At 39.5% G+C, this 27,391-nt stretch overlaps 1 protein-coding gene across 2 annotated transcripts; it reads right to left on the reverse strand.

Annotated features, from left to right (window-relative positions):
• Positions 1-2,745: 2,745 nt before the first annotated feature.
• Positions 2,746-25,916, reverse strand: LOC143034372 (uncharacterized). Of its 2 annotated transcripts, none has more exons than XM_076200331.1 (6): positions 25,786-25,916; positions 19,977-20,209; positions 17,982-18,121; positions 14,353-14,431; positions 10,695-10,880; positions 2,746-5,759 (listed from the first exon to the last, which is right to left on the reverse strand). In XM_076200331.1, exons 2-6 carry the CDS (start codon positions 20,185-20,187, stop codon positions 5,005-5,007), a joined length of 1,371 nt encoding a protein of 456 aa, XP_076056446.1. In that variant the 5' UTR covers positions 20,188-20,209; positions 25,786-25,916; the 3' UTR covers positions 2,746-5,004. The 2 variants fall into 2 exon arrangements, with proteins under 2 accessions (XP_076056446.1, XP_076056445.1); XM_076200330.1 differs by lacking the exon at positions 25,786-25,916 and adding an exon at positions 24,019-24,172 and having other exon boundaries at positions 2,747-5,759.
• Between the last annotated feature and the right edge of the window lie 1,475 nt (positions 25,917-27,391).

A 27,391-nucleotide genomic window follows, 5' to 3' on the forward strand; every position in this document is an offset into this window, starting at 1 on the left:
CAAATGCTTTTCCTAAATCTAGAAAACACCACAATGGCAGACTGACTACCAAGTTAAGAAGGGATGCCACATAGTTGGTTGCTGCCACTCTCTTTATAAAATCATACATATTGTGATGGAAGGTTCCCATTCACCACAGGAGAAGATTGAGGGCCATCCACTCAGCCAATGCAGGACATGAGGGATATGGGCCTGTAGCTGTGTGGGTCCCTGGGTTTGGGAATTGGCACCACACCCACCTTTTTCTATTATGCAGGGAGCTGCCCTGCAGCCCGCCTCCCAAGAAGCATTGACGAGTGCCAGTGCTGTCAACTTCCCTGCTGGCCACAGTTGCCTCAAAGGAGTAAGGAATACTGTCACTACCCAGAGTAGTATCCTTACTCATCCTGTGAGACTGAAGGAACTCCTCAAGTGTAAAGGGACAGTCCATTGGGGCAGCTTGTGCCATGGCAGTGTGGACCACATCCTCTCTACCCTGTTGGAGTAGGTGCAGCTCCTGCCTGACAGGAAAGGGAAGTTGGGCATTGGAAGAGTGGTCCACAAATTGCTGTGCCAGCAGCTGTGTTGCTGTTTTTGCCATGATGAAACGACAAAGGAGAGGGGAAATAGAGGGTGTGGCAAAGGACTTGGTAAAGCTACATAAGAGTAGAGAAAAGCTAATAAGTGTGATGGAAGGTATAGATATGTTATTATAGGATGGAAAGAGGAACATTTACCAGCAAAATTAGAAAAAGGGACAAAAGAAAACAAAGGAAATTGTATATATAACTACAAATAATGAGGAAAGTATATGAGAAAAAAATATTTAGGCTGGACAAATATGGACAAAGAGGTACATGGCCAATGAAAATAGTTTAGGATACAAAGCACAATGGATGAGACACAAGACTTCGGAACTAGCAAGAAAGGCAAAGTCCAAAAATATTTGGGTAAGGATGATGCAAAGGAAGAAGGGAGAAAACAAGAAAACTAAGAGAAGCTATAAAGAAGAGAAAGAGAACAAAATTTACTGGGGAGTGATAGATCAAAGGATGAGAGTAATACTGAAGAAACAATCCAAAGAAGAAGTAACAAGTTCAAATGACTGAAAGTAACTTACACTGCTCACACATTTGTGGAGGCATTCAAAAGAGTTTGAAAGTTGTACTCTAGTGATAATGCACCTTCCTTTGTCCAGTCTAGTAAAATTATAGAAACTAGCACCTTGTTTGAGCTTTGTCTAGACACCTGAGTTTGCAGGATTCTCTGACTAAAGAAATATCCATCAATTGCTCATACCAGTATATGCTGTATGGTATGGTGTTGCTTGGGAATAGACATTAGGTATGGGGTTCAAAATATCGGCTCATCTTAAACTCGCCTACTTTTCTGTGTTAACAGTACTTTCTATTGTCCAGAATGCAGTGAATTCTCATCCTTTGACATATTGTAATTCAGATTCAAAACTAAGTTATTACAATTACTCAGTTCTTAACTTCTGGGTTATAATGGTGAATTGTTGAAGTGGACTCATTCAAATGCTAAATAGAAACACTCACCATGGCAAAAAGGAATTTTATTGAATTGTGGAATCTTTAGTATCACAATTACCTGTTTAATATACATGATTATAGTAGACATATGCATTCAACTTCATGGTTGAATCAAGTCAGAATCGACAATATTTTGCATTGAGTTCACAATGGGCTAATAAGTGTGAAAGCGAAGAAGGGTTATGGTAACATGAGTAATTAGTCTATGAAGTTATTGTTCCCTTTGGAAATAGATATTATTCATTCAATATATGGTCAAGCATATTAACACCAGCAGACTGTTGCTGATAAAGCTGTTCCTACTGATTACATAATGGGGAAAAGATATAAATGGTAGCCGAGATCTAATTAGTACTCCTGTATATGAAATTGGCAGTTGCTGACAAGTCTATCAAAATAAACGCCATGTGAGGACAGAGCCTTTATTAGTACAAAGTTTTGCTTGTTATGGGTTTATCAAGTACACGTATTTGATAAAGATTTAACAAAAGAAACGTCACAATAATAACACTCTGTCCTCACATGGTGCTAATCAGCACTGTCACCAAGGACTTTGGGGTGAACCCATCAGTTATATTTCTGATCATTCTTAGTGTCAAGCTTCAAAGTGTCATTTTTGTTCTTGATAATTATCATGTTATATTTTTTATATTTATTCAATTGTAATTGTTACCATAATTTTGCTATAATGTAACTAATTCATAAGTCTATTTATCTATATACATATACATATACCAAAGGCTTTTCCCCCCCTTACAAGGAGGTAGCCAAAATCAAAGGCATAAATCCACTCCCATCCATTTCATCCCCACATACTCCACTCCCATTCACCATCCCTCCCTCCCTCTTTTCTTGGATCCTCCTGGATGACAGATCATCCCTGCTTCTCACCCACTGCCCTGGGTCAGAAGCAATGCAAGACACAACATATCCACAGCAAGGCTGCTTCATGTAATCAGTGACCCCCCCTTCATGCAAAAAAAAGAGAAGATAGGGAGAAATCCCTTCAGGCTGCATCAAAATATCATTCACATATACTCCCTTACCCCCACCCCATCCTCCACCCACTCTCTTCCATGCATCACAGCATCATCCATACACAACCATTCTCCACTCGCCCCTATCTTCCATCCTCTCTCCTCCCCCTTCAACAGACATCCCCCCTCCCTCCCAATGCCCCCCCCACCCCACCTATTCATCTCATCCCTGGTTGCCCCCTCATGTTCACTCCCCCTACCTCTCCAAATAATCCTTCCTCACTCATTCTTTCCATGTGTCCAAACCATCACAAAACTCTTCCATTGACCCCACCCCCACTCTCCTCCTTGTTTCTCACTCCATCCAGCCTAGCAACCCCTACAATACCTCTCAGGCACCTCATCTCAAACACATTTAAATTCTTCCTCTCTTATGTTCCATGTTTCTGTCCTATACAGTGCTGTTGGCACAATCAACCCCTCACACAATCTCCTCTCTATATACCATATATATACTATATATCTATATACCAAGTTGTTTTTTTTCATTACAAGGGAGGTAGCCAAGTCAACAGGCACATACCCACTCCCATCCACCACCCTTTCCTCCCTCTCGTCTTAGCTCCTCGTGGATGAAGGGCCACCCTTGTCTCCTGCTCACTGTCCTGGGTCAGAAACAATCACAAATACATAAATACATACATATACCAATGACTTTTTCCCCCTTACAAGGGAGGTAGCCAAAAACAAAAGCATAAAATCTACTCCCACCCATTTCATCCCCACATACTCAATTTCCATTCACCCCCTCCTTTCCTCTTATTTTGGCTCCTGGATGACAGGCAATCACAAGTCATACTCATAGATGTTTTCAATTTACTTGTCCAATCCACTATGGGTGGATGTGACAAGTTAATTATTTTCATTTTGTGGGATTTGGGATAAATGAAGGAAGACTAGCAAAAGAGGATTGGAAGGCAAGAGGTGAATGAAGAGAACTGGGGTGGAAGACAGAATGAGATGGATGGATGAGGTAAAGGGGGCCTTGAGTAAAAGGGAAAAGTTAGTTTGGCAGGGAAGAAAGAAGGCAAGATATAAGTGTAAGCAGAGAATGGTTGTGAATGGATGATAAATTGACATGACACAAAGGTATTTCTCTATTTTCACATGAGGGGACAAGGAGGGAAGATCACCATGTAAATGAAGCAGTGGAGATAAACAAGCTTAGGCTGTTGGGCTGTGCTGTAGATGTGTTACGTCTTGCTACATTCCTTCTGACCCAGACAGTGGGCAAGGAATAGGGATGGCCCTTCATCCTCAAGGAGCTAAGATGAAAGGGGAACAAATGGGAGTGGGATGGGTGGGGGTGAGTATATGCATTAACTGGTTAGCTCCCTTAGAGGGGGAAGAAGCCTTTTTGGTATACAGATGGAATATGATTGGTAAGAAACATACATACATATATATATATATATATATATACACCAATGGCTTTTTCCCCCATACAAGGGAGGTAGCCAAAAGTCAAAAGGCATAAATCCACTCCCACCCATTTCATCTCCACATACTCCACTCCCATTCACCACCCCAGCCTCCCTCTTTTCTTGGCTCCTCCTAGATGACAGGTCATCTCTGCATCTCACCCACTGCCCTGGCTCATAAGCAATGTAGCAAGGCACAGCACAACAATTCAGAAAAATAATAATAATAATAAATCTCACAACCACCCCTGGCAGGTTGCACTAGTAAACTGAAAAAGCCGTATTACTTGCAAAATTATCATGAAAATATTTACAACTGATTAAAGATAAAAATCATAACAAATGATGAATATTGAGAATAAATTGATGACACTTCTTAGTAGCTCGACACCAAGAACTATTCGAAATGTTCAATTTGAGTTTCTTTTTTCCCTAATTCTTGTTTGCAAAATTAAATTTACTAGTCCAAGTTACCAACTCTAAACCTTTGTAGCTGAATTGCAAGCCATCTACTTTGATGCCACATATGACTAAATAATGTGATGTCACTGAGAGAGGCAGGAACAGCCATCAAAAATACAACCCATATTGCAGTCATTGAAGAAACACTGCCAAGTCACCTCTCTCCAGAGGAGAAAAATTTAGTGTCCTTAGCCCTTTTATCCATGAATAAATCAATGGTGTCCCATGTCTATATATAAAAACACTAAATCTTCTTTGTCTTTCAGTCTATCTTAATTCTATAAGAAAACTACAAATCATATTAAAAAAAATTAAATTATTTATTGGAAACACAGGTGTTTCAATATACAGAGAAATTACAGGTAAGCTTAGAGGCACAATTCTGAGTTAATTTAAATTTACTGGCTAAATTGTTAACTGTCATGCTATAATACATATCAATGTATTAAATAATCTCCTTTTCAAAAGGGAAACATATTGCTTACCACAAAGGGAGCATCTAACAATTATTTTTCATACTTGGAAGTCTCACAACCAGACTGCAGCCTGTACTTACTTTCCTTTTATATTTACTTTTTTCATAGCTCCACTAACTACTAAATCTTCACCCTCAGCATTTTCCACAAAGTGGTTTTGTGTTGTCCGAGGTCTTGCAGATGCATCGTGAGTTTTACCCTTGGGTACATTGTGGTTGGTAACATCAGCACATCTTATTCCAGTTACATTAGGATTTATAGGAGAAACACCAATGGGTGGTGTCCATTCATAGTACGGGTTGTAGGAATTTGTAACAGGTGCAGAGGCAGGATTGGGTGTTGATGTCAAATTGGAGTGACGAACATTTGGGACAGATGTGGACATATCTGGGATGTAGGAGCTGTCACTATATGAGGAACTGGTGTAATTTTTGTGCTGCACACTTGTATGACTATGAACCTCAGCAAGGTTTGGTGCACTGTTTGACTGTTGACCTTCAGGTGATGCACTGTTAGGAACATTTGGATAAATTGGTCTGACTGCTCCAGAGGAGTTGACTGATGTGGACGAAGGGTAAGGTGCAGATGCTGATCCTGGATGGCCATAAGAAGGAGAATAAGATGTATTCCCACCACCTCTTGCACCATGGGGTGGAGAAAAAGGCATATTATGGTTATCAGATACTGATAACTTATCAAAATTGTCTACAGAAGGAGTGTAGGGTGGAGGAAGTTCCTCTTGCACTGGAGGGGTTGCTGAGAGGCTGCAGCGACGATATGCACGAACTTGATCTTTGGCTCTCTGCACATGCAGTTTTGAGGTCCCTCCACCTAGTAATTGAAATAACAATATAGATATTAAAATAAATTTATTTGCAGCAATATCTTATCTTAGTTACCAACAATGTCAACAATTACTGGATTTACATACTACCATGAATGAGTTTATTTTGTAGGACTTTCTTCTAAATCCTGGAATTGAATAGCAATCTCCAGATGTTAAGAACCTGGATATGTTCTACTTTTCCATCCCAATTAGCTCAATCACTCTGTTGGCCTAAGATTAGCCCACAAGTTGCAAAAGAAAGAGATATTGTTACCTGAGAAGGGTGAGAGTGGGGCAGTACAGGATGAGGTATTCTGTGCCTTGTGTAGTGATTGCATGAGGGGAAATTTCAGTCTAATGCCAAGCCTATTCTGTGCAGATACTGTCTCATTGCTGGGTGATGGATTGAACACACTCATGCAAACAGGAGGGTTTACTCAGGAAGAGTATGGAGTTTGAGTCTCAAGTGCTTGTTTTGTGATTTGAGTGTGTATGTTTTTGTATGGACATGTGAGGTATGGCAGGTTATTGTAAATATTCTAGAAGTATGATGCTGTTTTCTTCAGCTGGTTGTGTTTCTGTAATGTGGTGAAAAGGATGGATGGGTTTGGGGCTCTTGTGCAGCAGAACTGTGCTTATTATTTTCATATGCTGTTTTATGGGGAGGATTTTAGTTTTTGTGTGTAGATGTTTTCTTAGGGTGGTTTTAAGGCATCTGGTTATCATTCTAAATGTTTTATTTTGTGTTCTTTGCAGGATGTCTTTGTTGCTTTGATTGCTGGGAATCATGTTGTGAAGGCACAGATTTACAAAAGGCATTTGACAAAGTACCACACAAAAAGTTACCAAGAAAAATTGAAACAATAGGTGGAATACAAAGAAAATTATTGGAATGGATAAAAAAATTCTTGAATGTGAGGAAAATTAGGGTGGTACTCAGAGACAAGAACTCAAATTGGGAAGAAATGATAAGTGGAGTCCCACAAGGCTCTGTATTGGCTCCGATAATGTTTACCTTATATATAAATGACATGGATGAAGGTGTGGAATGTTATATGAACTACTTTGCACATGATGTGAAACTACTAAAGAGAGTAAGTACAGAGGAAGATTGCAAATCATTTCAAGAAGACCTGGACAAAATCTGGAAATGGAGTCAAAAGAGTGAAGTGAATTTCAACATCAAGAAATGTTGTATAATGATATTTGGAAAAAGCAAAAATAGAATATCAGGACAATAGAAACTTGGTACAAAGGAAATTAAAAAAGTCATCTCAGAAAGGGACCTAGGAGTAACTATCACCAATGACAAGGCACCAGACAAACACATCAACAAATTAGTCAGAGAAACTTTCAATTTATTAAGATTATTGAAAATGGCTTTTGACTATGGATGAAGAAATGGCTACCCCCCGTGTAAGGGGGAAAAAGCCTTTGGTATATGTATGGTATATGAAGAAATGGTAAAAAAAATATTAGTTACAGTGATAAGACCAAAACTGGAGTATGCTGTGACACTATGGACTCCTAGTACTAAAAAGAACATAAAGAAATTAGAAAGAATTCAAAGGGCAATGACAAAGATGGCACCAACACTCTCCAAATTGACAAACGAACAACCAACCCTAGAACAAAGAAGAGAAAGAGGAGACCTGCTAACCATATACAGTATTATGAAAGGGATGGAAGTCCTTGATAGAGATGACTTACTAAAGTGGGATAGAAGAAAAACCATAGGACACAAAAACAAACTTAAAAAGGATAGTTACAGAAGAGATCTGAAAAAGAATAGCTTCCCACACATAGTGATAGATATCTGGAACTAACTGAATGAAGAAACAGTAAGTACAAAAACTATACAAAAATTTAAGGTCAAACTGGATGCTGAAAGATACAAAAGCGGGTCACTATGAGCATAGCTCTTTTCCCATAAAATATATACATACATACATACATATAACAAGGCTCCTTCCCCCTTACAAGGGGGGTAGCCAAAAAGAAAAAGGCACAAAATCATTCCCATCCATTCCATCCCTGAATACACTCCACACCCCTCCACCCTCCCTCTTATCTTAGCACCTCCTGAATGACGGGTCATCCCTGCACCTTGTCCACTGCCATGGGTCAGAAGCAGTGTCGCAAGACACAGCACATCCACAGCAAGGCCGCTTCATTTAATCGGCGACCCCCCCTCTCCGTCTCCCCATTGCATAAAATGAGAGGACGGGGAGAAATCCCTTCAGGCTGCCTCAAATTTTGCTCACACATACTACCTCACCCCCCATCCACCCGCCCATTCCACCTCATGCAATCACAACATCATCCATATACAACCATTCTCCATTCACCCCTGTCTTCTGTCCTCTCCCGTCCTTCCTCAACAGACGTTCCCCTCTTCCCCAAAGCCCTCTTCACCCCATCCATCCACCTCATCCTAGGATGTCCCCTCATGTTCACTCCCTCCACATCTGCCTTCCATACCTCTTTTACTAGTCTTTCTTCACTCATTCTTTCCATGTGTCCAAACCATCCTAATATTCTTTCATCAACCCTATCTCCCAGCTCCTTTTCCACCCCTGTTCTCCTCCTCACCTCCTCATTTCTCACTCTATCCAGCCTAGTAACCCCCATTATACTTCTCAGACACCTCATCTCAAACACATTCAAACTCCTTCTCTCTTCTTCTCTTATGTTCCATGTTTCTGCCCCATACAGTGCTGTTGACACAATCACTCCTTCATACAGTCTCCTCTTAGCATCCATTCCCAAATGTCTATTCCTCATTACACTCTTTAATCCACCAAGGCATTTACTCGCTTCTCTCAATCTACATTCTACCTCCACCTTCACTCCACCTTTCCCTGCCACATTTGCACCCAAGTATCTAAAACTATCCACTTCCTCCAGTCGCTCTCCCTTAATGCTCACTTCCAGTCTACTGCCACTTTCACCCCTTGTACATCTCATCACCTTACTTTTAGCCACATTTATCTTTAGCTTTCTTCTATCACATACTCTCCCAAACTATGCCACCAACTTCCTCAATCCCTCCTCCGATCCTGCCACAAGCGCAATGTCGTCCGCAAACAACAGCTGGCTCACCTCCCACTTTTCTCCATTTTCTTTAACCATCTCCAATCCCTGACCCACTACCCTTGCATTTACCTCTTGCACCACCCCATTCATGTATAAGTTGAACAGCCAGGGTGACATAACGCATCCTTGACGAAGTCCCACCTTTACCTCGAACCACTCACTCTCTCCATTTCCAATCCTGACACAAGCTCTACTACTCTCATAAAAACTCTTGAGAGCTCGCAGAAGCTTTCCTCCTATCCCGTATATCTGCATAACCTCCCACAGTGCCTTCCTGTCTACCCTATCATAAGCCTTTTCCAGATCCATAAAAGCCCAAAAAACATCCTTCCCGTAAAATACAACCAGGTAAATACACACACACCAAGGACCCTTTCCCCCTTACAAGGGAGGTAGCCAAAGTGAAAAGCATAAATCCACTCTAACCCACTTCATCCCCACATACTCCACTCCCACTCACTACCCCTCCCTCCCTCTTTTCTTGGCTTCTCCTGGATGATGGGTCATCCTTGCATCTCCCCCACTGCCCTGGATCAGAAAATAAACCTATTAAAATCCATTGCAAGTACAGGCTTCAGAAAACAGAAGGAAGTTCTAATTACTGTTTTCAAAACAATTCATAAGAACCATCCCAAAAAGCTTTCACAATATGGTTCCAAACAATCAGTTAAACAAACATAAAACATTTTACAAACTATACAAAATATTGTGTTTTGCGACACTGCTTCTGACCCAGGGCGGTGGGCAGGGTGCAGGGATGACCCGTCATCCAGGAGGTGCTCAGATGAGAGGAAGGGTGGGAGGGGTGTGGAGGGTATTTAGGGATAAAATGGGTGGGAGTGTTTTTATGCCTTTCCCTTTTTGGCTACCTCCCTTGGAAGGGGGAAAAAGCCTTGGTATATGTATGTATGTATGTACAAAATAAAGCACTGACAGTAATAACAGGATGCAATATGAGGAAAGAAGCCCTTGGTATATACATACATACATACATATACCAAGGCTTTTTCCCCCTTACAAGGGAGGTAGCCAAAAAGGGAAAGGCATAAAATCATTTCCACCCATTCCATCCCTGAATACACTCCACACCCCTCCACCCTCCCTCCCATCTGAGCACCTCCTGGATGACGGGTCATCCCTGCACCTTGTCCACTGCCCTGGGTCAGAAGCAGTGTCGCAAGACACAGCACATCCACAGCAAGGCCGCTTCATTAAATCGGCGACCCCCCCTCTCCGTCCCCCCATTGCATAAAAGGAGAGGACGGGGAGAAATCCCTTCGGGTTGCGTCAACTTTTGCTCACACATACTACCTCACCCCCACCCCCCCCGCCCATTCCACCTCATGCAATCACAACATCATCCATATACAACCATTCTCCATTCACCCCTGTCTTCTGTCCTCTCCCGTCCTTCCTCAACAGACATTTCCCTCTTCCCCAAAGCCCCCTTGATATATAGGTACATATATTGATGTGTCTGGGAACCTTGTCAAAAGTCTTATTTATATCTATAGCAACCATAACTATTCTTTCTGATGTGGCTTTATTTTATTGAATCCTTCCTATACTTGTGTGATATTTATAAGTAGAATGCTGGAGTGGTTCTTCTTTAAACCATGTTGATTGTGGGAGGTCAATATTTCTGATTTGAAAAGATGATAGACAATATAAAAGAAGAATTGCAACACTAGGGAACTTCTTGCACACAGGTTGAAGAACCTGGCACCAGGAAAGACAGAATAGGCTTATCAACCAGGACAGGCCTTAGGCCTAATGATGATAAGCAAATGAGCAATCAGCCAGTAAAAAATGTCAATATTAGATACAAATCTCTATCTACATACCTGTGTATCTAATATCCTGTATATCTTTGTCATGTACATCTGGAATCTCAAAAGCTACACCACGGTAAGCAGTGAAAATAACTAGGCACTTCTGCGCTAACTCACAGTATGAGCCACCTAGCTTTACTAGACCCTCCTTCAGTCGTATCATTTTGACAGCTTCATTCTCTCTCACCCGGTCCACCACTGAAAGAGAGTATTATTGTAAAATATGGGTCAAGACAGGGGAAGCAGGCCTAAAATATCATACTCTACTTTCATGTAATTAAAGGAAAAAAAAAAAAAGTTAACAGCATATTCTCTCAGCTAGTCCATCACTGAAAAGAGTACTATTGTAAAAAATGGGTCAAGACCAGTGAAGAAAGCCTAAAATGTCATACTATTTTCATGTAATCAAAGGAAAAAATAAAATGAAATCACCAGCAATGATGATGTTATAATTCTCACATCACTGTCAGACATCCTGTCCCACATTATGCCAAAACCAATAAATTCTTGGTTAAGAAGCAAAGCTTTGGACTATGTCAATTCCTCACCCATTTGCAACCACTCACCATTCACTCCTAACTTTTACACTCCCCTTCTTGATCAACAAGCATTCCTCTTGCATCCAATACCCCCTTTACTTCATCCATCCATCTCATTCTTGGGCTTCCCCTTAAGTTCCCACCATCTACTTCAGCTTTCCACTCTTTTTGCTACCCTTTCTTCACTTTTTTTCCCTACGTCCAAACTACCTCAGTATTCTTTGATCAGTCCTATCTGCCAGCTCTCTTTCTATTCTAACTCTTTCTCTCACATGTAACCCTTAGTATATACTTCTTAAGCACTTCATCGCAAACACACTCAGGTTCTTCCTTTCTGCTTCCTTCAAATTCCAAGTCTCTGGTCCATACTTTAACATAGGCACCATTACTCCTTTATACAGTCTTCTTTTTGTATTCATTCCCAGAACTATTTCTTTATAACACTTTTCATTCCCCCCTAGACTTGCTTGCTAACCTTCTTCACTTTCATTGCTCCTAGTCTGGCTGTGGCTTTGCTAGGGACAGATGAAGTGGACAATGTACTTATAACCAAGGCAGAATTAAGTCAGACTCTTGTAAGCAGTAGAATGACAGGACTAGATGAGGATGGTATTACATACTCAGTCCTCCACCTCCTCCTGAAGGTATCAGGTTACCCTCTCCTCCAGCTCTACAGTCTTTGCCTCTGATATGGGTTTGTTCTGAAAACCTAGATTACTAGCATAATAATCCTCATTCCCAAGCCTGGTGCTGACATGTTCAGACCAATTTACCTCACATCCTGTTCCAGTAAAGTGATGGAGTGAATTCTCCTCAATTGTCTCGTGCTCCATCCTGGGAATAAACTCTCCATCAGGCTATTGCTTTTTGCCACAATGCAACACACACCACTTTCTCCTTGAGCTGTACACCTACATTCCCAACCCATCAGCATTGTGGCCCTTTGAGATCTCAAAATTACTTTCAATATTGCAAACTAAGACATTATCTTCGATCAGTTTGTGGATTTCAGGATTAAGGAAAATCTCTTCAGATGGCTATGAAGTTACCTGAATAACAGATCATTCCATGTACTTTTCAAAGGGGCTATTATTACCACCTATAATTTTTACCTATGCACCCTACAATGCACAACAAGGAATCCTCAGTCCATTCTTATTCAATATCCTCATGCATTGCCTCTTCTCACTAATGCCCCAGGCACAACAATCAGCACTTATCCCCATGTGGCCTCGTTATCTCCCTAGAAAAGTACAGGATGTTCTCCAAATGCAATCCATGAACACTTTCTGACTTCCTAGTGGATGCCAGTGCAATACCACACTGTACACAGTATGTCTACCTGCAAGTCTCTGTTTGCATTACCCTCTCAACCCCAATGCAGCAATTTGCACCTCCTCTAGTTCAAGATTTATTGGCTCAGCTAAAGCAGTATCTCTTCAATGGGTCACCAACAAAGCTGTCGGAGTCTATCCCAGTGGCCAGAATTATATACATAGCATTTATCTATTCTCTTGTCGACTAATTTCCTTCTGCTCTGTCAACTCCCTTGATCAGCATTGGACCCACTCAAAAATTTCTAAATAAAACTGCGACTCATCCCAGGCTGTCCAATCTCCACAAGAATTGCCAACATGCAGCAAGAACTCAGTCTTCCTTCCCTTTGTGAAACAGATATATGCTAATGTAACATACTTCATTGGCAAATGCTTACTCAATACTTGAATGTAATTAGAACATCCCTCCACCTCAACCTATCTGCTCAAGATTACAGAAACTGGGAGTTCATGTTCTGGAGGAGGAAATTGTTCATGGGCTCCTCCCTGGAGAATTCCACTCCCAGCCTTTACTTATACACAAATCTGCAAGAGACATTCCCCTACTACAGACACAATGAGCTCTGGAAACCATCACTAAAGTGACTTCTTTCCTCCCTGCGCCTACACAATCTATTCTGAAGGCTCATTGCAGACAGACAGGAGTGCAGGATGCACTGTCCACTCACTCAGTATGGAACTGCCACCAGACTACCCAGCTCAACCTCCAGTGAGCTACATGGACTTATGGATGCTGTTAATCTACTGTTGCATACAAGAAACACTGGCCTGATTATCCATAACTCCTAATCCACTCTCTGTGCCCCATCATCCACAAAACCTGAATCATGCAACTTAGTAAACCACATCCTACGTCAACTAGCCACAGCCTTGATTGCTCCTATAATATACATTTGGATTCACCTCTCACATAAGAATAACCACTAATAACACAGTGGATTCCCTCACCATGACTGTCTGTGGGGAACCTTTACCTGAAGCTGACATCTCACACAGTTCCTTCTCATAATACAATCAGAGAATACATTCAGTTGTTCATCTGTCTACACACCACTACAGGAATGCTGACAAGACCTTTGACTGTGACTATCCAACACTACAATCACTTTTCCTCTCATTCCTACAAGTATTATAGACATGTACATAGACAAAGACATAGATCTGGCTGTAAGGAGACATAATGTTGTATCTGCCCAACTTAGGTTAAATTACAGCCCACTGTGCCAAGTGAGTGAGACAGGGGATATACCACAATACTTATCAAGAATTGCCTGTTTTGTGAAAAACTTCAATTTGAACCTACTAATAGGAAAAGAAAGTAAATATATAAAAAAAAATAATAATACTGAAAAACATGCAAAAGAATTACACCTATGCCTTAATTCAAGGGACTAAATAAATCAACTTGTTCTGTACTTCAAAATGTCCATTATTTTCCTACATATTAAGACAAGCTTATTATGAATTCCCATGACTGTTTCACTCTTACTTATAATATTACAAATATTATTTCATGAGTATGGTATAAAGAAACTTATCGATATGTTGAACATAGACATTATATATTATTTCAAAATAATGATCTTGTTGTTCTTCTATCTTAATATACACATCCATCTACTGAGCCATGTTCAGGACTCAGGGCTTCCACTCCAGGTCCAAGGAAGACTTTTTGAATGGTCCTGTCTGTCAGGTAACATATGGAATCCCTTAAATCCAATATCCCTTAAATGGAGGTCCCTTAAATTGAGGTTTGAGTGCATAGGGAAATGAAACAAAAAAGCTTAATCAAACCTTCTAAGTGGGCAAGATCTCGGGCCCGCTCTGCCTGACTTAATTTCTCTTCCATTGATTTTATCTCCTCTGGTGGTACCTGCATGTATATCAACATCTATTAATAAAGAAAATAACTAAATTAAAGCTATCATAGAATTATACTAATTCTATTTCTCTGTGCTAGTCATTTTTCCAGCTCTTTCAGGTATATTTGTATGATCTTAGTAACTATCTTGTAGTTGTGGTATTACATTACTACTGTTAGATTGTGTGTATGAAAATACTGTATGTTGATATATTCCATATTTAGAATGGAGAGATCATGCAGTAAGATGTTTGTTGGTTGCAAGTTTTCTGGCATTATAATAAATCAATACATTCCCCAAGGTCTCTTATGTGAGACCAACAGCTCTTAAGTAACTGGCAATAGCCCCCCGGATGGATCCATAAGTCACTCAAGGAAGAAATTTTGTGTTTTTGTCTAGGGATTGTTAGTGTAGGGCAGAGTAGGAAGAAGTGCTCAGTTTCTTCTGTGTGATGGCTGTATCTAGGGTAGTGTGATTCTGTAATCATGCCTATTTTGTGATGGTACTGTCTTTGATGGATGGTGTCCTAAACACAAGTGTACTAGTGTGATTCTTGCTTCTCTTGAGAGGGATTTTTCTGTGGGAATGATACTGGGATGGGTTTGGTGGAGTATATGTCTGGTGGTCAGTCTTAGAGAGTTTGTTTTATAATCTGGGTGTGAATGTGTTTTTCTGTGGATGTATTGTATATTACTGGTGTTAGATTGTTGTACACATTTGGATGGTAGTTTTTTCTGTTGGGTATATTTGTGCAATGCAATGAGATGAGTGAGTGAGGTTGATGGCTCTTGCATAGAAATGTATATCTATCATCTTTGTATGATATTCTATGAGGAGGATTTTGGTTTCTGAGTATAAGTAATTTGTTGGGGTGGTTTTAGTGCATCCTGTTATTATTCTTAATCTCTTATCTTTATAGTTTATAAAGTGCCTATACATGTTTTGCTAACTATTGGGATCCATGCTGTGGAACCATAGCCAAGTGTGGTTCTTATGAATTGTTTGCAGACTGATTAGTTTCCTTCTGTTATCCAAAGCCCATGTTTGAGAATAATTTCAGTATATCTATTTTCTAGTTGATTTTTACTGTCAGATCTTTGACATTCAGGTTGAAGGTATAAAGAAGATATTTTCTTTAATCATAGTTATCCAGAATGAACAACGTTACTGAGGATTTCTGGAGTAAGGCTTCCATTTTAGTGTTTCTGAGCCATTGTTCTAGCTTGTCTAAACAAATTTGGGTGTTCTTAGCTTAGTTGTTATGCAAGGATATTATCATCAGTTCACCTGTGTAGATGAGGGTTTTGGTGTTATGTTCTGGACCTGGTGATGGAATGCTTGAGAAGAGGTTAGCATTGCAACTAGTATTACAGCCCATAATCATTATTTTCTCTTTATGAAAGATCTCACCACTTGACATCCAAAATGGACAAAGGGGAATCATACATCAAAATGCTCAACAGCTGATGATAACACTCTATTTACCTAATAGTATTATACAGGAGTGATGCTTGTGGGGTACCTTCTATTATTCTCTAATATTCCTTTTTTTCCATCTATTTATGGTTTTACTTTGGTCTATACCACCTTCTACCAATTCCAGAACTGTTTCATCTTTGCAGAAATCTAATTTTTAAAATTTTTGTCTTAAGACGTGCACTTTCTCAGTTTGTTCTACTGAACTCTCATGATGCCTTTATTCAAGACCTAAAAATTGTTCTGTCAGTTTTGTTCATTCTTTTCAATGGCCTGAGTACTGCAATGAAATCACCCCTTTCTCTTCTTTCTTTTAATAATAAATGGTACTTCCAATACTTCTAGTCTCTCCTTGTATGAATTACCTGCAAAGCTAGGAACTAATTTGGTCACTGCTCTTTGTATTCTCTCAATCTTGTTTACACATTTCACTTTGTGTAGAGATCATACCACTACTGCATATATCTTGGGTGGATTAGGTTATCTATGATTTTTTTTAAATGATCTCTTCATCCATATTGTGAAAAGCCACTTTTATGTTCCTTTATATTATGTATGTCTCACCCATAACCTTACTGATATGTTTGTTGGATAAAAAGGTATTTATGATCAATATTCCCAGATCTATCTACTCTTTTGTAAATGTTCCACTTCCCATTAAGTTATTCACTTAGGGTGTTTCTGAGTTTTTGCCAATTGGCAATACTTTGCATTTTTGGTATTCAAAGTGATGTATTAATGTATTTACCTAGTTGTATTTATCCAATGGTGGTATACAGGATAAGAGCTACGCTCAGAAGGTCCTACCTCTGAGTTAAAAACATAAGAATGAAGGAGACTGCAAAAGACCAAAGCCCTACACTAGGCAGTTCCAGTTCTAACCTTGAATTGTCCCATGTTATTTGGTTTACTATTTCATGAATTAATAATCCTATATGAACAACTCTATTCTTTAATGTTCTTCAAACATCAAACCTTTTTCCATTTTTATCTCATGGCCTCTGGTTTTCCTTTTTTCCTATGCTAAAAGATCTTTATTAAATTTGTCTGTGCCTTTCATGGTGCACAACACTGCTTTTAGATCACTTCTTTTTCTTCCCTAAGTCCCTCTAATACTTGTTGATTGTGGAAAGATGTGGACATATTTGATCAAGAAAATCTCTTAGTGTGGGAACAAAGGAGAACCAGAGGCTATGAAAAGAAATTATAAAAAATATTACATGTTTGAAGGACATTAAATAATGGAGTTTTCCATACAGGATTATTGACTCATGGAATAGTAAAGTCAAACAACATGGGACAATTCAAAGTCAAAATTGACCAAGGGGATTAGGGGAATCAGAGATATAACCCATATGAGCATAGCTCTTACCCTACATACCACAAATGGGCAAATTACTACTAGATAAATATATCAATACAAAACAATCAAAAACTCAATGTTTCTTTGTAGGAGAGAGGCCAAACGCAGAATATGGGATCCAATATATTTAATGTTTCGCCCAGCAGGGCTTCTTCGGAAAGAAGCCCTGTTGGGTGAAACGTTAAATATTTTGTATCCTATACTCTGCGTTTGGCCTCTCTCCTACAGTGCTGTTCCAGTCGTTGCTGCTTTTACTCAATGTGTCTTTCCATTGAGAGGACTGTGGCTAGCTACTGTGGGGCAGCAAGTTTTGAATCAGTGAAACTTGAGCCAACAATTATTGTAATGTCACTCAGTTGCATGAGAGCAGGCACCAGTGACCTGCTTTTCCTAACAGAAAAGATGTAGGGTATAGGATGGAGGGAAGTTTGGGTATTCAGAATGAGTGAGAGAACGTTTATCTATTCTTTTGTTCTGAGAACCAGGTACCAGCCACCTCTGGGTGGAGGTGAGGGGAATTCAAACTGTTCTAGCCAGTGGGCTAGTAGAAAATCCTTCCTTTGTGGATGTTGTGCTTTTGGGGAGTCCATCTTCCATTGCCTCAGTGTCATCACTTGAAGGCACAGTTTCTTAACACAACAGCTACTTAAATACAATTAAGTGAACACACACACATGTATATATATATATATATATATATATATATATATCTGTTACCTTACCTTTTTCCCAGCTTTTTTTAGCTTGTTCCTCAACTTGGCTTCCTTTTGCCCCTTAAGCGTAAAATTTTCTCTAGCCTGGCTAACATGTTTTTCACCTTCAAGGATTAATTCAAATTGAGAATTGAATTCTTTGAGCTGATCTGTTGAAGAAAAATAAAAAACAAAATCACTCAATAATGTTAGTGTTCCATTTACTCAAAATATCATATTGTACCTCCAAGATATTAACAATGATGTTTCTTTGGATAATTGTTCAGCATCTTTACATGAAATCAAAGAACATCTAAGGCATTCTAGATTTTGTGAACAAAAGTCTAAGTTGAACAATGAAATTATAAAAGCAAAATATACTGACAGTTTTACAAGACTGGTTCATAGACGCAGAGAGAGGCTGTTGCAGTCGTTGCTGCTTTTACTCATAAGACTGGTTCATCTCTATCAATCAAGAATGGGTAATTGTGATTTGCATCTTCATTTTGATAACATAAAACTGGTCTGGTAAATCAATCTCCCAAGCTGTTCTGTAACTGCATACAATGATATCTTCAGCAGTCAAACTGATAAACAATGTCTGCAATAATTGTTGTCACCTGTAGAAATACTGTGAAATTATTGACACTTCAGCCACACATTTTTTTAGATGGTGTTCACCATCAATGGCTAGGCTTCAGCCCATGATTGTGCAATACTAAGGATGGCATGCTTAGTGTTACCCCTTCCAGAAATATTCAATCAAATTGTGGAACAGACCATCAATTGCTCTGAGGAGAGCAGCCATCATGAGCTACTGATAATATGGGTTAAATGTTGTTGTTGTTGTTGTTCCCCAGATTGTCTGTCCGAGCAGTCCCATCTCCCCAAGGAATGCCACGGCTGAAACAGGGTATTCCCACAAATCCTTTATGGAGTGTATGTTGTGTTGTTTGCATACATGATTGTGTATAATGCAGTCTTCCATTATGTTTTGAATAGTATGGGGTTAAGTGTTACATCCTGGGCATTTGTCCACAATGTGGTCATCCAGGGTTAAATGTTGCTATCATGCCTTAGTCCACAGCCTACAGCAACAACATTGAATTTCTGAGCACAAACATAACTTCCAAGTTGGGCACAGCATCAATCATGAACTCAGGGTGACTTGAGGCATTACTGATCAGTAGCAAGAATCTGTCAGTAGTGTTTTTCTTGTTGGCATAAGCAATCAGTATCAGCAAGAGCAAACAATTTACTCCTCATTCAGGGCAGCTGTCATCTATGCCTTTGAGTTTGACTTGTAAATCACTGGTAAATGCTCTTTTATGTAACCTTTTAATGCCCTGGGGTTTTCAAGATGCATGAATGAGAAGGGGCAAATTTCAAAATGCTTTCAGTATTACCCCCTAACACAAGGACAAATGATCCTTAGCTGTCTTGTGGCCAGAGGCAGCATTATTTTCCTTGGTTACAAAGCTCTTGGCAGAAATATTTTTTCCAGAACAATCTAGTTTCATTATAATTTATCATTTCTGTGGGAGAAACTACCATCCCAGATGCACTACTTAAGGCTGTCAGGGAAATCAACAGCAGCCTCCTCCTCATCAGTCCTTACAGTCTCTTCACTCATTTTTGGGCTTAAAGGCCACTCTTTTTGAAGCATTGTAACTACTCAGGCCTAGACTTAGGCTAGGCTATGTGGAGTGCTCTATTTGCCTGATCTAATGGGCCCAAAGGGTATTCCAAGTTTGTAGATTTTTGGAAAGCCCTTCATTGTACTTCAGGTCTTCAAGAAAGTGCAGAAGTTTCTTCCCCTCTTCTAACTTCTTTAACAACTTACACAAATCACATACACAAATCTAAAGAACTTGGCATCATCTTTACAATTGTTATTAACAACCCTTTTGAAGTTCCTTTCCTCCTCCCTTTTAATTTTTATATCCAATATTTTGACAAATGCTAATTTCTGCACAGGAAATTTATAATATAGTACAATAAAACAAAGTTGTAAGTATGCCTTACCTGAAAAGTCTCTCTGAACTTCTGTCCAGACATATGAAAGCTCAGCTAAATGTGCAAATGTTTCCTGAATAGCTCTATTTTCTTGTCCACTTGCCCACTTAAGAAGATCTTCTGCAACTTCTGCTTGGGCTTGAATGAAGCTCTTCAAAGTGTTACGTGCCTCCCCCAATTGTGATATGATCATACATAGCTCACCATGCCCTTGAGACATAGACCTTAATCGTACACCTGACCTGTAAAGCCAGAAGGAGTATTAATTTTAATTTTTTCTCCATAGCAATCTATATATTAAAAGACTTCTTTCCCCTTATGGGGGGAGGTAACCAACCATTACCCATTTGTTTCCCTCTTATCTTAGCTCCTTGTGGATGAAGGGTTATTTCTGTCCTCCACCCACCTTGGTTTTACCCATATTTACTTTCAACTTCCTCCTATCACATATCTTCCCAAACTCTGTCACTGCCTTAGATCCTCTGACCCAGCCACAAGGGCCATGTCATCAGCAAAAAACAACTGACTCACATCCCATTTCCCTCTACCCTTTCTAACCATCTCCAATCTTGCCCATCACCCTCACATTTACCTCCCATACCACCCCATTCTTGTACACATTGAACAACCAGTGACATATAATAACCTTGATGTAGCCCCAACTTCACCATAAAACACTCACTTTCACCATTCCCAACCTTAACACAAGCTCTACTATTCACATAGCAGCTTTAGACTGTCCTTAACCACTTCAGTATGATGATGTCTATGTAGGCATCATGAGCCGCGAATGGGCACACGAAGATGCCTGCTTCGGCATCTTGATTATATACAGGTATATATATTTTTTTGTAGTTGTACATGACTTACCCCCGAATTCTGTGAACTGGTTTGATTACGTTTTCTGTGCTTATTATTACTCAGAATAAAATAGAACAAGTAAAACAGCAGTGATTTTATATTTTATAATGCGAGTAGTATGATGAATTGTACACATGGCAGCCGTTGCTGCACACCAGAATTTTATACATCTATAATACCTCCCATAATGTCTTCCTGTCAACCATGTCATAAGCCATTGCCAAATACACAAAGGACCAAAAACATCCTTAATCCTTACCTTTTGCCAAAAATTTCTCACATATCTGTCTTACTACAAAAATTTTATCCAAGCACCATCTACCTTGCCTAAATCCACTATGTTCCTCTCATTGCATTTGGGCTGAGGTGATGGATGTTTGAGATCTTCCCTGGGCCTTCAATATGGGTATTTCAATTCCTTCATTGCCCTTTTGATGTTTTTGATGAGGAAGGGAGGGGTTGCATCTGTGGGAGTTTTAGTCTAATTGGCATCTTCTGGTTGGTTCAGCAGGGCCTGATGTGCATGAGTGAGTCAGTTCCCACTTGGCCAAGTTGTAATGTCTTCAAATAAAGGTATCATCCATTTAAGTTAGACTTTTCATCATGATATCCTACATGGCACAATGAATGTATGACTACATTCCCAAAATGGATACCTCCAGATGCCCAAGGTTCATGCCATTATCAGCAGGGTGACAGACTGTAAGATACAGCCACCTGGCACAAGCCCAGATAGTGATACTCCCCCAACAAGCTACCATAGAGTATCTGCTGTATATGGCTGCCATAACTGCACCAAGGCCTAGCAGAGCACTGAATGCCTCAGGGTTGGACAAATGAAATTTGGACAGGGTCACATCTGAATTCCACTTATGAGAATACTCACTTAAGGGCTGGTTGGCACTTGTTGAGGTAAGGGGCATAAATGCTATTTTTTTTTATCCACTGTGAGGTTGTTGCAGATACTTTAGTGTTTTTTCCAACTGGCTGCATTCATGCTATATAGTGAGATGGGCAGGCAGAACTAAGGGTTTCTGCACAAAATTAAGTGCCTCTCATTTTCATGTGGTGCTTTGTGCAATTTATAGAGCCTCTTTGTATTCTTGTAGATTGCAGATTGAGAGAAACAAGTAATAGCCTTGAGAGATTAAAAAAGTATAATAAGAACTAGACATTTGGGAATTGATGCTATGAAGAGATTGTATGAAGGGGTGATTATGCCAATATGGGGCAGAGACATGGAACATAAGAGAGGAAAAGTTTAAATGTGTTTCAAATGAAATATCTGAGAAGTATGATATGTGTTACAAGGTTGGATAGAGTGAGAAATAAGGAGGTGAAGAGAAGAGCGGGGGTGAAAAAGAAGATGGCAGACAGGGTTGATGAAAGAGTATTGGGATGGTTTGGACATAAGGAAAGAATGAGTGAAGAAAGATTATTAAAAGAAGTGTGGAAGGCAGAGGTGGATGGAGTGAACATGAGGGGGTGACTGAGGATAAGATGGATGCATGGCGTAAAAGGGGCATTGAGCAAGAGGGGATGTCTGTTGAGGAAGAGAAAAGACAGAAGATAGGGGTGAGTGGAGAATGACTGTGTATGGATGAAAATGTGATGCATGGAAGGGAGTGGATGTGAGATAAGGGTTAGGGTTAGGGAGTGGGTCTGTGTGAATGATATTTTGACACAGCCCAAAGAGATTTCTCCCAGTTTTCAATGTTTCTGCATGAGGGGACGGAAAGGGGGGTCGCCAATTAAATGAAGCGGCCTTGCTATGGATATGCTTCTAACCCAGGGCGATGGGCGAGATGCAGGGATGATCTGTCATCCAGGAGGAGCCAAGATGAGAGGGAGGGAGGGAGGGGTGGTGAATGGGAGTAGAATGTTCAGGGATGAAATGTGTGGGAGTGAAATTATGCCTTTTAATTTTGGCTACCTCCCTTGTAAGGGGGAAATTCCCCTTGGTATATGTATGTATAAATATATTCTAGACTGTTGAGTACCATGCTGTGGTATGGTTCTACAGAACTGTCCTGAAAGTGAACAATGTTACTGTTGATTTCTGAGGGAAGGCCCCCATTCTATTTTGTTTCAGCCACTATTCTAGTTTGTCTAAGAAAGTTGAGCCATTCTTAGCATTCCGTAATTGCATGGGCAAATACTTTGGTGTTATGTTCTACATTTGATATAAAGAGATCACTTATGTAGGTTGAATAATGTTGGTGAGGGTATTGTTCCTTGGGGGACTATATCTGTACTCCTTTTGTCTCATATATATGGTTGTTTTGCATTACTCTACAACGTTTTCCAGTTAAAAAGTTTGTTAACCATTATTGAAACTGCAAGTGTGGGGATGCTATGTCATGGAAACTTATAATATTGGCAAGTTTATTCTGAAATTCTAACAAACAAGCCCCATCTTTTTCCTACCCTTCATTTCAAACATCAGATTTTGCCATAAAAATGATAAACTAATTATTATTATTATAATTGTAAAAATAATAATTACTCTGTGGCGAGTTTCTATTGAAAGTCATCTCATTACAAGAAAAATGTCTCCATAATAAAAAAGGGACAGTGAAACAATCAAGGAAACAAAAGGAAACAACCACAAATTTCCTAACTAATCCCTTTCGACCCGATTCGCTATCCAAACTTTCCTGTTTCTTTGTCGCTGGTTTTACGCTGGCATAATACTAATCAGAAATTAACTTCGATAAGAGTTAAAACGAAGACCCTCTTGACAATCAAAAAGTGTAGATACTATTTTCAAAACGAAGTGTGGAATCATGAGTAAAACACTAGGACAATACCCTTTCTATTGTCATCAAGCATGTTCTTTGTTCTATTCTTTCGGGCAGAAAAAAAGCGGAGATGACATCATACAAGACAGCCTTCAAATTCTGGGTGACAAATATTGCTGCTTTGTTTACATTCTCAAGTTCTGATGTGTGAAAATGCACTAATTCTACTTCTCTTGTTCAAATTGTCAGCCTCTAACCGAGCTTCATAATAGTAATAACAATAATGATGTATTAAGAAGCCTGTGAACTGCATTAGAATATAAAGATATTACAACAGTCATATGAAACTGACGACAGACTTGAGATCATACATTCATTGTTACAGATGACTTTGCAACTCTAACAAAAAAGTATATTAACTAAAAACATTAAGAATATACTCTACATACCTACGAATGGCACTGCTAGCTTTATCCATTGTTAATTACACTACACTTTTAATAATGCTAGCTTTGAGAACAAGTAGTCGCTTGCAGCCAGTCCCGCCTAGTATGCGGTTTTGTTTACAGAGTGCAGCACATGAGGAGGAGGGAGAGGAAGAGGAGGAGACGGAGGAAGAGGAGGAGTAGTTGGAAATTCATAACGATGATGATTATAATAAAGATCATAAGAGTGTGTGGATAATTATGACGATGATAACAGCATGATGATGGTGCTAAAGATAATGATCATGGTGAGAATAACGCCTTGAATTTCACTAAGTGGAAAACCCGCAGTTACAAAGCGTTTGGTAACATTCCACAGGGCAAGGCCCTCCCTCAAATCTCTTTGGATTCTGGAAATAAATATTGGACTGCTGTCTGTTTTGTATTGATGTGTGACTGGTTCTATGTAACTGTCTGAAAATAGAAGGGGAGCTGTCGACATCTGTCAGCACTCCATGTGTGAAAGGGTGCAAGAACCTGAAGCTGATAGAGAGATATTTCGGGCTCAGCTCGAAGACAGCGTGACTCAGACCCCCCTTGATGAAGGTGAGAGGGCTAGTGGACTTTGAAAATTGGCAACTCTGCTGTCCATCTTCCAGGACTACCGCAGACAGACAGATACCCTTCACTGGTCTCTGGTGAGGATAATGGACGATGATGAGAAGGAGGAGGAGGGCATTCAAAAGAATGCTGATGATAATAAGGAATGTGATTATGAAGACGATGCTGATGATGATAAGGAGTAGGAAGAGGAAAATGAGAAAAAGGGGGAGGATAACGAGAGTGATAATGGTAAGGATCATAATGAGGGGGGAGGATAAGGGTCATAATGAGTAGAAAGAGGCTGAGAGGGATGGTGAAGAGAATGATGATAATTACGATGATGATCATGTTGATTGTGATTATGTTATGATGATGACAACGACGATGATGATGGTGATGATGATGACGACAACGATGGTGATGATGATGGTCGTGGTAGTAGTGGTGGTGAGATCAATGAAGAGGAGGAGAATGATAACGATGATGAGAATGAAGCTGAGGATGAACAGAAGGATGAGGATGATGGTGAAAATTAATTGAATAAAGATGATTATGGTGATGAAGATTAAATTATGATGATAGTGGGAATTATTATGAGAATCACGATAAAAATCATGAGGAAGATGAAGATAAAAAGATGATGATAAAGACATTATATTAATGGGGATGATAAGGATGAAAATTAATATGAGGATGATAAGGAGGAGGAGGAGAAGACGAGGAAAATGATAACGATAATCAGGATGATGTGTTGATGTTGTTGTTTTGGATTGTACTTTACCAGTTCTTCCAACCTTGTGGAAATATCGTGCTTGGTTTGGTTAGTCGAAGGTATCCATAATTTAGTTGAAAGTCATTTAATTAAGTTGTGAAGAAATGATACCATTATCGGTGTTTTGTCGTCTATTATTTCCTGTGGAGTTATTGCTATTTGAGAGGATTGTATTAGGTGGTTGTTGCGGAGTGTTGTGTTATTGTGTATATCTTTTATTCTGTCACCGTGTATGGTATCGTGAGGGGAACTTTATTTTGGCAAACGGAAGGGTCGTTTTCTATATTGTGGTGTGATTAGTTCCGGCCGGAATCCCCTGTCCTTTGGGGTGTTACTGTTGTTTCAAAATATCCGTTATGTTTAGATGTGTGGATGGTTTGCTGGCTGTATTCTCATCGTCTTTGTCATATACTTACAAGCAGTAGAGTGGAGATATCAAAAAGGGAGAATATAGCTTTATGAACCTCCTTGCCAGCTTTTTCGTGTCTGGGGATGCCTACATGTGATGGCACCCAGTAGGATACAGATTTGAAACGGGTGGAGATTTAGATGTGTGATTGTGTGGTGTGTGTGTGCATGTGCGCGCGCATACATACATACATACATACACACACACGGAAGAAAAATGGGGGTGGTACTTAGAGACAAGGATCAAATCGGGAAGATATGATAAGCGGAGTCCCCCAAGACTCTGTATTGGCTCCGATAATGTTTGCTATCTATATCAATGACATGGATGAAGGCGTGGAAAACATGTTATTTGAACTTCTTTGCAGATGATGCGAAAATATTAAAGATGATAAGTACAGAGGAAGATTGTAAATTTTTTCAAGAAGACCTGGACAAAGTTTGGAAATGGAGTCAAAAGAGTGAAGTTAATTTTAACATTAAGAAATGCAGTATAATGGAAATTGGAAAAAGCAAAAATAGAATTTCGGGTCAATATAAAATTTGTACAAAGGAAGTAAAAAAAGTAAACACAGAAAGGGACCTAGGAGTAACTATCTCAAACGACATGACACCAGACAAACATGTCAACAAATTAGTCGGAGAAACTTTCAACTTATTAAGATAAATTAAAATGGCCTTTGACTACATGGATGAAGAAATGGTAAAGAAAATACTAGTTACACTGATAAGACCAAAATTGGAATACGCAGCGTCTCTATGGACACCTAGTAAAAAAAACTAGAAAGAATTCAAAGATGACACCAACAATTTGCAATTTGACATACGAACAAAGATGACACCAACAATTTGCAATTTGACATACGAACAAAGATTGGACACACTAAATTTACCAAACCTAGAACAAAGAAGAGAAGGAGGTGATTTGATAACCATTTACAGAATTATGAAAGGGATGGAAATTCTTGATATGGATGACCCAGTAAAATGGGACAGAAGAGCTACATGAGGACACAGAAGAAACTTAAGAAGGACAGTTACAGAAGAGATCTGAGAAAGAAAAGTATTCCACACAGAGTAATAGATATCTGGAACAAACTGAAAGAGGAAACAATGAGTGCTAAAACCAGGGCTGTGGAGTCGGAGTCGAAGTCGGAAGCAATTACGGTGTCACTGGAGTTGGAGTCGGTAAAAACATACCGACTCCGACTCCAGTTATTTACACTTTATAAGGCCTTCGTTTAGTCTGTAGAGTTATGCAGTGCACACTCCTTATAAGTAGATTATATAAAAACAGAAACATAATTTTATAAAATGTAATAAATCTCATCGTCTTAGCTTCGTGGTCATTCCACTAAATCCCCAAAACGTCCTTGTGCAACGCTGGCTTTCAAATTTATACATAGACCGATAAACATCCAAAGTATTACTTGTATAAATTAAACACCTCAATTTTACACCTTCTGTTGACACACAGTCACGGGAGCTGTAATATTCCTGTCACGTTCCGTATGCATCGTTTCCATCACTCCACCAGTTTGGTGGTTTCTCCCACTGCTGTGTTGCCAAACAGTAGGATAATTATGATTTCAACTGTAGGCTAGCGCAATAATA

The sequence above is a fragment of the Oratosquilla oratoria genome, chromosome 17 (assembly GCF_046742065.1).
Source record: "Oratosquilla oratoria isolate Oo_2021 chromosome 17, ASM4674206v1, whole genome shotgun sequence".
NCBI lineage: Eukaryota > Metazoa > Arthropoda > Malacostraca > Stomatopoda > Squillidae > Oratosquilla > Oratosquilla oratoria.

Excerpts from the sequence above, each read along its gene's own strand:
- LOC143034372 (XM_076200330.1), bottom strand. The coding sequence starts at position 24,047 with ATGGATAAAGCTAGCAGTGCCATTCGTAG. Across the intron at positions 20,210-24,018 it reads GCTAGCAGTGCCATTCGTAG|GTCAGGTGTACGATTAAGGT; the intron begins GTATGTAGAGTA and ends CTGGCTTTACAG. Across the intron at positions 10,881-14,352 it reads AGATCTTGCCCACTTAGAAG|TGGTGGACCGGGTGAGAGAG; the intron begins GTTTGATTAAGC and ends ACTCTCTTTCAG.